The sequence below is a fragment of the Nuphar pumila genome, chromosome 2, assembly GCF_984573655.1.
Source record: "Nuphar pumila chromosome 2, dmNupPumi1.hap1.1, whole genome shotgun sequence".
In the NCBI taxonomy this organism is placed as follows: domain Eukaryota; kingdom Viridiplantae; phylum Streptophyta; class Magnoliopsida; order Nymphaeales; family Nymphaeaceae; genus Nuphar; species Nuphar pumila.
The window spans coordinates 45,676,079-45,688,511 of record NC_143250.1 but is presented as its reverse complement, the minus strand read 5'-3'; the positions used below and the strand labels follow the sequence as shown (position 1 = coordinate 45,688,511).

Below are 12,433 nucleotides of genomic sequence, written 5' to 3'. Positions count from 1 at the left end.
CTTCGGATATGATAAATTCGTGGTGCCTAACTTTGAGTGTACATTTCCTATAGATCTCTGCACACCTCGTGGGCAGTGATGGTACAATGTCGGTAATATCTTTACTTACCGAATTCAGAATCCAGAATAATATCACGTTATTACAACAGACCCAGGATGGGTGATCGACTGTTCCTTCTTTAGGTTCAACAATAGAGCCGTCAATGAAACCAAGTTTATTTTTTGTACTAAGAGCCATCATCATGGCTCTACTCTAAGTGCTATAGTTATCTCCGATCAACTGTTGAGAGACCAGAACATTGACGAGATTATCAAAGTGATGAATGAAGAAGGGACTAGAAGTATCCTGACCTGATTTCGTCTTGAGAGACATTATCTTTCAAACTTCCTCATTGTGCCATTGGCGTGATGCGATCGATCAACAAAATCTCAACCTTGGTGATGTCGATACCATGTGAAATGCGACACACAAAGGAAAGAGAAGATAGAGGAAAAACTTTCTTGTTGTTCCGTTAAGCATACAGGAGTATTTATACACTCTAAAGAAGATAAAAAAAAAACTCAAAACGTACAAGGAGATAACTATACAAACTACACTATTATCTTGAACTCTTGATATTGCCGATAATTATGTACTCGATAGGATAACTCTGAATTGAAATTCTTAAAACTATGGTAATTTGGTACTCTGATAATTCGGTACTCTTAACACCTTTTCGCTTCCAGCCAAAGCAATTCGCCAGGTGGAAGGCGTGATTACCACGAAGAAGTGCAACTTGATAGATGCTTCACTAGATGACTGGCTCTGTTCTTCAAAGTACTTGCGACAAGGGGCAAGGCAGAATGGATAAGTAGCGCTAGTGCCTTCTTTTGAGATTCATCTTCTTTAGAACGTGCTGGTCGACGTCATTTGTCTTTCACCCATCACCCAATCAACTTGCTGGAAAACAAATGTTCGATGGGTTACTGCCCAAGCTTTCCTCAAAAAGTGGCTCCAGATTCGACCTCTCCCCCCTACCAATTTCAACCATAGAATTTCATCCAACTGAAAATGTATCTGGGTGGTAGTGCGTGGGGTGGCCCGCCCATGCATTACCATTTAGCACATTTTCTGCTTGTCCCTTGCAAACATTCTTGGTGGTCACCCTACTCTTTTCATTATGACATGTTCTTACCAATTTCTCTCTCTCTCTCTCTCTCTCTCTCTCTCTCTCTCTCTCTCTCTCTCTCTCTCTCTCAACCATGCATTCAACACTCAGTATATCATCAGGAAGAGTGCTGGAAACTAAAGAAAATGCCTCTGTCAAGGATAGGATCAAGATGGAATCTTTTTGTTCCTTTGCTTTTGACTCTCTCTAACGACAGGAAGAACTATTCAGACGCGGAGAAAGCCAACTGGTCCACCAGTGGACTTGGATGCCAGTCCTAGATAGCTTCAATTGTTTTCTGGCATTTCAAGGACGGTGTAGGCCAACTAGAATACTATTCTGGACTAACATGGAATAACTGGCCGTGTCAAGGTGCAGCCTGTTTCACCGTTGGGAATGAATGTGGTCTCGGTTCGACTCCCATCTTTTTTCCAGATTTCGTTTTCCACTCGGGTATTTTCTCTGTTTTTGTCGTGTTCTTTTCGTCCGTGCTTTGCACAACTGCTGATGTATGTTGCTTGCAACTTGTTTCAGTGGGTCAGGGAAATCTTTGTGGGGAGGCATTTAGGATTTCAGATTTTGTAAGTGATTGGTCGGTTGTTGATGATCTTGATCAGTGTACTAGTAGATGCAAAGTCTACTCTCTGTGACCTTGTAGTAAAATACAATGTTGTTTTCACTCCAAAAATACACATTTGGATATGTGGCCACAGAGGTTGCACTTAGAGCTGCCGTTTAAGGTCTTCGTAAGGTCAGCCTCTGAATTTTAGGGAACCCCCACAATGATCGACTTTGCCAGGCCCCACCAAATAAGTCAAGACTTTTTGTATATTTTATAGTAAGAAAATGACACTACTTTCTATGACTAAACTTTTCTTAACTAGCCTTTTGTTGCAGAAGTATTTCATTTGTCCATTTGGTCTCCGGATGATTAGTCTTTGCTGTTCATCATAACACAATCAGCGCTTATGCAAATTCAACGTTGATTATGAAGTTTTGTTCTTTATTCTTTAAGAGTTAAGTCATACATATCATACTTAATGAAGCTTGGTCGCTTGTATTCCTCCATTAATTGGAAGCAACTTAATAGCTACCATTGAACTCTTCACAGAATTAACTTTTTAGTAGGGGTGTCAACTGGTCAGGTTTGGTTAGAACCCAGGTGGAACAAGACTCAGACCTGATTTGAGATGATGGCACCAGGTCCAGACTCAAACCTAATCAAACTCACCAAAAGAAAAGCCATACCTGGATCTTATAAGGATTATATGAATCAAACCCGGACCATACCCGGTAAAATAAAATATTTTAGCATTTAAAATTTCTAGATCTTAATTGGAACTCGGGCTTCAGATCCAATCCGGATTCTAATCGGGCCTTCTTATTTATCACCAACACTATAGGGTTTGGCACCCCTACTTTTTAGCTCCAAACTATAATTTACTTGACCAACTTAATAGATTGATGTTGAAAGCCACTTTCTAGGTATTGAATTTGGTGCCTTGACACTACTCTCTCTTCGTCTCATATCTAAGCTTTTAGATGTCGTTACTTGCGTCGGCCAATTTATGACTCCATGCATCTTCTTGCTATAGGTGTGTATTTGACCATACGTTCTACCGTTTTTTTTTTTGTTGGTCCTATGAGGAATCTCATATCTTGACACCCAATTCCTACTTTGGAAGCTTCATGCCAACTTGCCTGCTTATAATTTGAAGCAGCATCTGTTTCTATCTAAGGGCCACTGTTTGGTATGTATATATTCGACGCCCTTGGTATCAAACTGCTTCATGAGGAATCGTCAGCTTTTGTTTCTGCCATTTTATTCCTTAACCTCCTCCCTAAACTTGGACCCCTCTTGAAGTCTTTGCCTTTTGTTGGCTTCTAAAAAAGTTCTGGGCAATGAGAACAAGTAGAACAAGGCGTTCAGAGGTATTGCATACAGCACTGTATTTTTTTTTCAAAAGCCCCTGTTCTGGTCGACTTCAAACTTGAATCATTTTTTTTCTTTCACATGCGCAGTCCTTTTGGCCATCCATTGTGATGAAGAAATGGCTTAATGTTAAGCCCAAGGTGCATGAATTTAGTGAGGATGAGAATGATACTGAGAGTGAGGATGGTGGTATGTTGCATTTAGCGTGTAGAATTTCTTGCTGGTTAACTGGTTTCAGTTTTCATTTGTTCTACTCAATCCGGTCATTCTAAAAAAACACTTGCACCACTTGTGTCAAGATGGAAGAGACCTGGAAAGAGATCCAGTTAGGACAATACATGGAGACCAAGATGTGTCAAAAAATCAAGATTCAGGTAATCTTTTATTTCTGCTGGCGCTGTGTCTTGCTGCTTGATCCTTTGGCATCTATTATTCTACTTGGTATTGTGACCCTTTAAATCATAAACCACCAACCTCTTGTCTAAGATAAACTACAATTTCTGCAGGCCCCGTGGCTTGCGGCTTGATCCAATTTGGCTTCTGCTTGGTATTATGGCCCTTTAAATCATAGACCACCAACCTCTTGTACTTTTGCATTTTGACTAGTTTATACATCTGGAATTCCTGTAATATAGTTATTAGGACTTTAAGAGAAAAAACATGCTCGATGTAGGTTCATAGAATGCACTTTACCTTGGATAGATTTTATTCAGAATCGAAAATATTGACAGAACTTGAGAAAGTCTGCTGTAAGCTTTGCTCAATTCACATATAGGAGCTCACTTCCTGTTTATCTATCTAGAATTAGATCACGTATACAGTATTATTATATACTGGAAACTCCTATATACAATGCACAAACCTGCTTTCTTTGACATCTCCATGAACCAACCTATATTATTTACTTTTTGTTGGTGTGTGCTTTCATCTTATTTCCATCAACAGTTTCATATAGCTTTATCTTTCAGGCCCACCATCAAAAGACCATATATGGAGGCTTAGGAGGCGAAAATCAGAGACTCTCCGTGTTCAATACATAACTAATAAGGAGATAAGGTCTGCCTATTTATCATACATCTATTTCAGTTGAATGAATTGACGCCCTTTGCCTTGAATTGTGGACTTGAATGTCGATGAGTACATTAACTGTTTTGGATTGCAGGGTTTCAATAGGTACATGGAATGTTGCAGGAAGACTCCCGTACGAGTCTCTTGATATTGATGGGTGGATTAGTACTAAAGAATCTGCAGACATGTACGTCATTGGGTGAGTAGTTGGTTTCTTGTAGAATCTGTATTGCATGCCCTGTTCAGACTTCAATGTTGTCTTTTCTTGAATACTTTTCATTTGTGAGTGTGCGCGTCTGTTAATGATGAATTGTCCCTTTTTCTGCAGTTTGCAAGAGGTAGTTGCTCTGAATGCTGGTAATGTACTAGGTGCAGAGGACAGCAGCCCAATCCCAAAATGGGAGGCCATCATCCGCAAAACTCTTAACCAGACCCAGCAGGAGCAAACAAAATGCAAAAGCTATAGTGCTCCACCCTCACCAGTACTGAGTTCATCCTCTGCTGCTGAAGTACTTGACGACGTTGTTGAAGTGCCCGACATGGATCTTGGAAGCAGTAAACTTTGTGAGCACTCCACTGATCCTTTTGGAATACAAAACGTTGGAGGGTTGTCAAATTTGGCAAAGGGGGTTTGTGATCTTGATGGAAATAGTAGATTTTACTGGCCAGAACATCCACTGGATGCAGCAGTGCAAGGTCTGTCATCACGTAGATTGAGAAGAGTTTTTAGCAGTTCTGGGATGTTGGGCTCCCACAAAGTTGAAAAGCAACTTGATTTAGCTTCTCAAGGTCCAAAATATGATGGCAAGCTGAAAAGAGTGTATCATAGCTCAGGAAACCTTGGATTGATCTGGCCAGAACAGGATGAGATCTCTGTAACTATGGCAAGCAATCTATTTAAAGTTTCTTCTGGCAACACAACTGATGCTGATGTTGGCATCGATCGTTTCCCCAATTTCAAAGAAGATCAATGTTGTGATACAACCAAACAAGAGTGCAAAGAAGTTCGTGCTAGGTATGTACGCATTGTCAGCAAGCAGATGGTGGGAATATATGTCTCCATTTGGGTCCGTCGCAGTCTGAGAAGACACGTAAATAACCTGAAGGTTTCTCCAGTGGGAATTGGCCTCATGGGCTACATGGGAAACAAGGTCCTCTACTATCTATGTCTCAAATCCATGCTAGTGATCATGCTCATGGGCTTCACTTAACTAATGTGACCTGTGCTTCATGCAGGGATCTGTTTCAGTCAGCTTGTCCCTTTTCCAGACGCGACTATGCTTTGTTTGTTCCCATCTGACATCTGGTCAGAAGGGTGGTAATAAGGAACGTCGCAATTCTGATGTGCATGAGATCTTGCGGCGCACACGGTTCTCATCTGCAATTGCTGCTGATCTGCCACAAACAATTCCTTGTCATGAGTAAGAGAAATTGTTGATACCGTTCTTTTATTATTCCTATCCACCTTTTCTTTGTCAAGATGCTGGACAATTTTTTATACTAGTGTCATTGTTCACTTTAAGCAGTACATGTGCATTACTCTTCTGCAACTAAAAGTTTGTGCTTGTCGCAAAAGTTAATTGACAACGATTTAGAGCTTTTATAAGTTAATTTATAGGACTGCACTGAGGGCATTCACTTAGGCATGTATGTTCTCGTGATATAGATTAGAAATTTTTGTCTAAATTCTGCATATGATAAAACTCCATTTAGATGTGAATGCTGCCATGGTTTGAAGAGCATATTTATGGTGATGTTACATGATGCAATCTCGAGATTTTCCTGGATGAAAATTATACATGCAAATTTGGCTGATACGGCTTCCAAATGTTCAACTAAAAATCAGAAACTGGATTGCCGCACATATTCTAAATGTGATAGGTAAACCTGAAATGACCTCACCGGGTGCCCATTTTATTTACTAGAACTTGACCTCTGGTTTCCTTGAGTTGAAATCTGATTTTTGATTGATAAGATTTTGGCAGAAAAAAAAAATCAGAAAATTACCAGCAAGCTGAGTTAAAGTAACTGGCTTCTTATAAAGTTTCAAAATTCGAAGCAAGCTACCTACTATCATTTGGCTAATCAAGTACATAGCCTTTGGGCAAAGAATTTTTATGCTTGTAATAAGCAGCAAATTTGCATATCCCCTGCTGCGTACACTAGAGAGTATCCATTCACTTGATGGGAAACCAGATGATGGTTATACACACAAAACAGAAGGATACATTGACATATGGTGCATTTGTTGTAGTATAAATTTGCTTGCATCCTATAATCCTTAAGAAGGTTGATCCAAAATTTCTTTTCAAGGAATGCTGAGTTCAGTATTTTGTGATTAGGAAAGCAAATATGTTTGAGAGGTGAACTTTTCTTCCCCTGTTTCCCTCTTCATTTTCAAAATTATATTAGTTTGAATCATGGATACCGTTTTTAATATGCCATTGCTTTGCTGTCGACGTGTCCAATTTTGCAGTCAAATCTTTTGGTTTGGGGATTTAAATTATCGCCTCAATATGGATGATATTGAAGTAAGAAAACTTGTTGCTAAGCGACAGTGGGTTGAGCTCATCAATAGCGATCAGGTGAGATTCCGCTACTGTAGTAATAACATTCATTACAGCAATGACTAGGGATTAGGAAAACCATCATGGTGAAGAGCATGCATCTGCTGTATTTGAATTCAGAACAGAAACTGAAAAAGAAAACAGAGTGCTTAGGCTTGAAGCTGCTGAGATGCCCTTGAAGCTATGCCACATGGATATAGCCATTTTTTTTGAAGTTTTCAATGTAACTAATATTCAAGGGGATACGGAACCAGAGTCAAATTGGAGTCTGTGTGACAGCCTTGAAGATTGATTTTCTAGGTGGCTTTGATAATACTTCCTAACTGATAACCATGGCAGTTATTAATATACAATATCAATATGATGCAGCTATGCACAGAGTTTAGACGGGGTCATGTATTTGATGGGTGGAAGGAAGGATATATAGATTTTGCTCCAACGTACAAGTACGAGTTCAACTCAGATAGGTATGCCGGTGAAAATGCAAGGGAAGGAGAGAAGCGCCGATCACCAGCTTGGTAATTCTTCAAGACTTGCCTGTTATGCATGATACACATGCTAAATAATTCAAAATGTTACTGCAAGGACTTGGATCTCTCTCTCTCTCTCTCTCTCTCTCTCTCTCTCTCTCTCTCTCTCTCTGAGACTCCAGTGAACGTACTTTTCTGTTGATTGGTTGGTAGCTACCTTACATTTCAGAGACATCACTGACTGTTGGGTGTTGCTATGGACAGGTGTGACCGCATACTCTGGTTTGGGAAGGGAATCAAACAACTTTCTTACAATAGAGCCGAACTCTGCATCTCTGATCATCGTCCTGTTAGTTCCACATTCCTAGTGGAGGTTGAAGTTTTTAATCATCGGAAGCTTCAAAGGGTACTTGATCTATCTAATGCAGGCTTTACTCCTGATGTTGCATCATTGAAGAAATTTGACAATGATCAATCTGCAGTCCACATGCGTATAAGGTAGCTCCTTGACTAATATGCTTAAGATGGGAAACTTAACTGGTTAAACTTCTGAAGAACCTGTTATTTGTTTGCTTTTTTTCTCTTTTGTTACTTTTAGGTGTAAAATCTAAGCAGTTAAGTAGTCTTTTTATGAATCAACATGTTACTTGCGTTGTTTATAGCTTCATTTTTAGGTGATGACTAGTCACTGTTGTCAGAAGAGAGGCCTGTTATTGGCCTCTATGTCCATCAATCTTGCATGTATGGTTCTTGGGGAGTCTGGATCGGGTGCAATATGATTGCACAAAAATTTGTGCATTAAGCACCCGACCGCCCTCCATCAGGTCTTGGGTCCCACACCTGACAGGCCCTGTCCTCAAGATGGAGGGTGATCAGGTGCTTAATGCACAAATATTTGAGCAATCATATTGCACCTTATCTTTTCACGTTCTTGGGTAGGCTGCAGGGCCTCATTTCTCAGCTTTTTAACTGGGAGATACCTGATTCAGCAACAAGCTGCTTTACTTTGGAACTCTATCAAAGGCCATTACAGTCTTGGATTGCTTGAACTTAGCATCTCTATTATCTCAGACCGTCGTGAAAGTTTAAAATTCAGAGCAAGTGATTCAGGTTACCCTTCACCGACTCTTTGAAGTTGGCATACTTTCCAACTTGGACACTTTGGAGTAGTGATGTAAACTGGTTGGGTTTGGGCATTACCAAGTCCCACTTAATCGTGTATGGCCTAATTGGGTTTAGTTTCAGGTTAGGATGGAATTAGATAAAATCAAACCCAAAACCAACAAGCTTAAAACTGACATTTACACTTAATCAGGTTGGGTTTTAATTGGGTTCCAGGTTTTGTCAGATTCGGGTTCGGGTTTGACTGCAAAACTCAATACCAAACCCAAATCCATTCAGTTCTCTCTTTGTTAAAATACTGGATAAAGTGCGTAGCACCAAAGCTTGCTTTCTGTGGCACTCCAATTATATGGAGTCCAAATGTTTTTTCTGTATGCCTGAATATTTCTTTGATTAGCTCATCTTCAAGCTTGGTTACACCATCATGTTGATTATATGTTGGGTTTTGTTAATCAAGTAGAACTCATGTCACTTTACACTGATAAAGAAACTAGTTTCAATCGAAATGGCTTTGTGAGCATTTACATTGGAAGATAATGTCGAGCCACTAAAAAAAAGTTTTTTTTTTTTTGAAAGGCAAGCTGGGGTTAGGCAGATACAAACTATACCATTGGGTTTTGAATCTGCAACGGCCCAACACAAAGTGATGTGCACTAGCTGGTCCTACCAGACAAGCCAAGCCCTGTTGGTCAGGCGACTATAAAAAAAAAAACTATCCAAAAAAAAACTAAGGCATCTCTCCAGCATTTTACTTTCAGGCGTTGGCAAGTCAAGCCTCAAAAGTTCATTATGTGAGAAAACATCAGCATCAGACTTTTCAAAATGTGTCACTGTGTAATCAGATGTGGTAGTCAAAGAGAGTTTAGTCCCTCCGTATGTACTATAACAAAAACATAGAAGATGATACGGGTAGCATCACTTGGTAATAAGTTGCCACAGCTTGACCCAAACAGTTGTTCATCACCGTTGTCATTGTTGAAAAATTTTACGATTCTTAAGAACTTATTATGGCCATGTTTGTACCCTGTGATTCATGAATTTTCTCAATTGATTGTAAATCACAATCACAACACTTTCTCAAGGTTGGTGAAACATGAGAAAAGTACAAGTTGTGATTACCTTTGTGATTGTAATTTCCTTTGTTGGTCAAAATCCAACTTGGTAATTGATTTTCAAGTCCAGATCTCCATGACACATGATTTGAAGAAGTTGACGAGCTTAGGCTTCAAAAACTCGGCTCCTTCAAAAAAAAATGTGTTCACCCAACATACAAAATCGGCTCGTCCCAAGTTCTAGCCTGGGTGATTTGTTTCAAAAAGGTGTTTTCAAACAAGCCTAAAGGGCAGATTCAAACCCCAGACATCACGCACAAGAGTACAGAGAATTTTAATAAAAAAAAAAATTATACATATCGTAATATTCTTCATTATAGAGCTTAATCGTGCTTAATAAGATTTTAGTAGTTGATCAAACTCTACTCATTCATGCTTATTAACGAGCCAGAGCTCAACTTGTTTACTTAATCTGACAAGTCCGAGCCGAGTTTTATGCAGTCAAGCCCGATCAGAGGTTGGCTGTGCACCCCTGCATGTGCCCCCAAACTTTTTGTCTAATTCTTTAGTACTAATCCAGGTTAAGGGACACCTTACATCACCTGGAGATACTGACATGGTGCACCAAAAATAATTGCCTAACTATACCTTGACTGGGTTTCATTAATTTGGACTGTATTGTCATGATATTAGGTTGTTGAAAAGCTAGGCAAGTAATTTGATGCTGTAAAATATGAAGCACTCAAATAGAAAACCATGGCGAAAACCTCGAGGGGAGTATTTGGAACTCCTTAAAAATGAGGGGCATAATGAATCAAGATCAGCATCTTGGTCTATGGTTGTTGTTCATTCTCCACTTTGTTGACTTCAGTTAGCTAAATGCATGATAATAATCACCATATTTGATCGCATGTTTAACGATCTCCTCCTCCTCCTTTTTACCTTTCATCTTTCATCGATTTCGTGAAGGTATGATAAAAGAATAATATACAGAGCTTTAAAGCAATTAACCAATAACCGAAAGCAATACCTTTGGTGTCTTAATGAAGAGTCAAGACCAGAAACAGAAAAAAGACAAATAGGAAAAAGTGGAGAGGGAAGAAAGCAATCTCCAAAATCGATGCTTTTGTTGTTCTATAAAGAACCAAAATTGCAAATCAGAACCAATATATGTACATATATAAATGGAGAAAAAAGTGGAAAAAAAATAATTAAAATCTCCAATATGGCGAAACCCACAGTTTACTTACAAGGGATCAATATGAAGATCAATAAATCAGAAAGCAAAAAAGAAAAAGAAATGCGGTTTAACAGAAGGAGACGATCAGAACCTGTCGGGATTCATGAGATACATCACCGAGGAAAATCAGTGGATTGACAGACATGATTTGTTTCATCACTTCGCCTCCTACCCCTCAAAAAAAAAACACCCAAAAACAGAAACCAACAAAAGAGACTTGAAGAAACCCCATCTATTAATTGGGGGAAAAGAGAAAAAGCTCGCGAAGAGAAAATAAGCAAATGAAACTGCCCCAAAAAACAAAATAAAACCAAACAAGAGAGAGAGAGAGGAAATTGCTCAGAACTTCTTAGAGGGTTTGTGTAACCATCACATAGGGAGGAACAAAAGGACCCTCCCTTCTGGCACACTGAGTGTTCATCAAGGCAAGCCACCAGCATCTCTAACAAAATGAGCACACACACATGAGAGAGAGAGAGAGAAGAAGAAGAAGAAGACGGCGACTGCATAAAGATGCGGAGGAAGAGGGCCTTATATAAGAAAATCATTCTCAAAACCTAATTGACATCCGTATGTCTATCTACCAAAACAGCCCTCGACAAATTGGATTTAGACTGAAAGACTGAAATGGTTAGGAAATGGGGCGTTGGGTAGGGCTAGGAATTGGGTTTGCGGTCTCAAACCCACCAAGTCGAGGGCCTGACCTGGCTCGAATGAAGTCGACCCGGCCAACACCCACTAGCCTGGTTTGACCAAAACTGATAAGGCCTGGGTCCAACCCAAACCCCTACAAGGGTCGGGTCGGGTCGGGTCGGGTCGGGTTGTTGGCATACTAGAGTTTTGGGTGTTACTGAATACAAAAGAGTGTTGATCGGGTCAATGTTCTTCATATTCACAATGAACGACATCCAAAAACATCAATGTAGGACGGCTCTTTCCCAGCCGTTCATCATCAACCATTTTCACGCCATACTATCCAAAGCATGGAAGACATAGCAATGTTGTCAGTATCGGTGTGAATCGGCCAATTCTTATCGTATCGGCAAAAAATCTATACGAAACGAACCTGCATTCGGCTATTTTTTAATAAATGTAAAAAATGCTTAAAATTAAATTTTTTAGTATTATTTTATTAGTTTTAACATGTATCACATTCTTATTGACACTGAGTATTTTTTAATTATTCTTTAGTAGATTCAGAACGATTAACTTGAGAATCGGTACGATTCACCAGAATCATTGGCCAAACGATCCGATACTGTTTTGACAACATTGAGATCGGAAGCAAAAGGGAGGCCCATGGCAAAAGATAACACCGAGAAAGCTTCTATCTTTCTAAGAGATGGAAGATCCAAACATAAGATGACGATATATAGCTGCACTTTCCTAACAATGACAATGAATCAACCAGAACTAAGGTTGGGAAATGAGATGAGACACTCGTGGCTCGTCTCATGTTTGGGTGGTAAAGAGTTCGTTAGAACCCGTGAAATAGGCTTTTTCAATCTTGAGCACGTAGGCTCAACTCGTATAGGCTAGTTTATCAATAATAAATATATTCTAACTATGTTTTATATTATAGAATGAAGATTGTTGAAGTGTTTGGTTTACAAGCAATAAGTTTAGAGTTCAAATACTATTGCTTACAAGTTTGAGACAATCATTTATTTTGCAAATGAGCTAGTTTGGGCTTGGATTGGTAGGTTTAGGGTCCAAACTCTGTTGTTTTCAATATTTTTTTGTGAATGATAATGCTTGTGCTTGTGCTTGTGCTTGTGCTTGGCTTGTTTAGTTCGGGCTTTTCATGAGCTCAAGCTAAGAAAAGAAATGAGC

The 12,433-nt window shown here is 39.4% G+C and overlaps 1 protein-coding gene and 2 non-coding genes across 3 annotated transcripts; 1 reads left to right on the top strand and 2 right to left on the bottom strand.

Moving 5' to 3' along the window:
* Positions 1-2,938: 2,938 nt before the first annotated feature.
* On the top strand, positions 2,939-9,311 carry LOC149845393 (type I inositol polyphosphate 5-phosphatase 2-like). The gene is made up of 11 exons (XM_089997606.1): positions 2,939-3,080; positions 3,171-3,270; positions 3,381-3,455; positions 4,050-4,137; positions 4,244-4,348; positions 4,478-5,300; positions 5,386-5,570; positions 6,626-6,734; positions 7,086-7,234; positions 7,451-7,684; positions 8,885-9,311. The coding sequence occupies exons 1-11, from the start codon at positions 3,051-3,053 to the stop codon at positions 9,009-9,011; spliced, it is 2,025 nt and encodes a 674-aa protein (XP_089853732.1). The 5' UTR covers positions 2,939-3,050; the 3' UTR covers positions 9,012-9,311.
* Positions 9,312-10,680: 1,369 nt separating this feature from the next.
* On the bottom strand, positions 10,681-10,765 carry LOC149845392 (small nucleolar RNA snoR14). Its single transcript, XR_016430679.1, has one exon. It is a non-coding gene; the product is annotated as a small nucleolar RNA snoR14 (small nucleolar RNA).
* A 170-nt stretch (positions 10,766-10,935) lies between these two features.
* Positions 10,936-11,029, bottom strand: LOC149845391 (small nucleolar RNA U61). Its single transcript, XR_016430634.1, has one exon. It is a non-coding gene; the product is annotated as a small nucleolar RNA U61 (small nucleolar RNA).
* Between the last annotated feature and the right edge of the window lie 1,404 nt (positions 11,030-12,433).

Bases quoted from the DNA above. Each gene is read 5' to 3' on its own strand.
- LOC149845393 (XM_089997606.1), top strand. From the start codon at position 3,051: ATGAGAACAAGTAGAACAAGGCGTTCAGAG. The intron at 3,081-3,170 runs GTATTGCATACA...TCACATGCGCAG, and splicing joins GTAGAACAAGGCGTTCAGAG to TCCTTTTGGCCATCCATTGT. The intron at 5,571-6,625 runs GTAAGAGAAATT...CCAATTTTGCAG, and splicing joins CAAACAATTCCTTGTCATGA to TCAAATCTTTTGGTTTGGGG.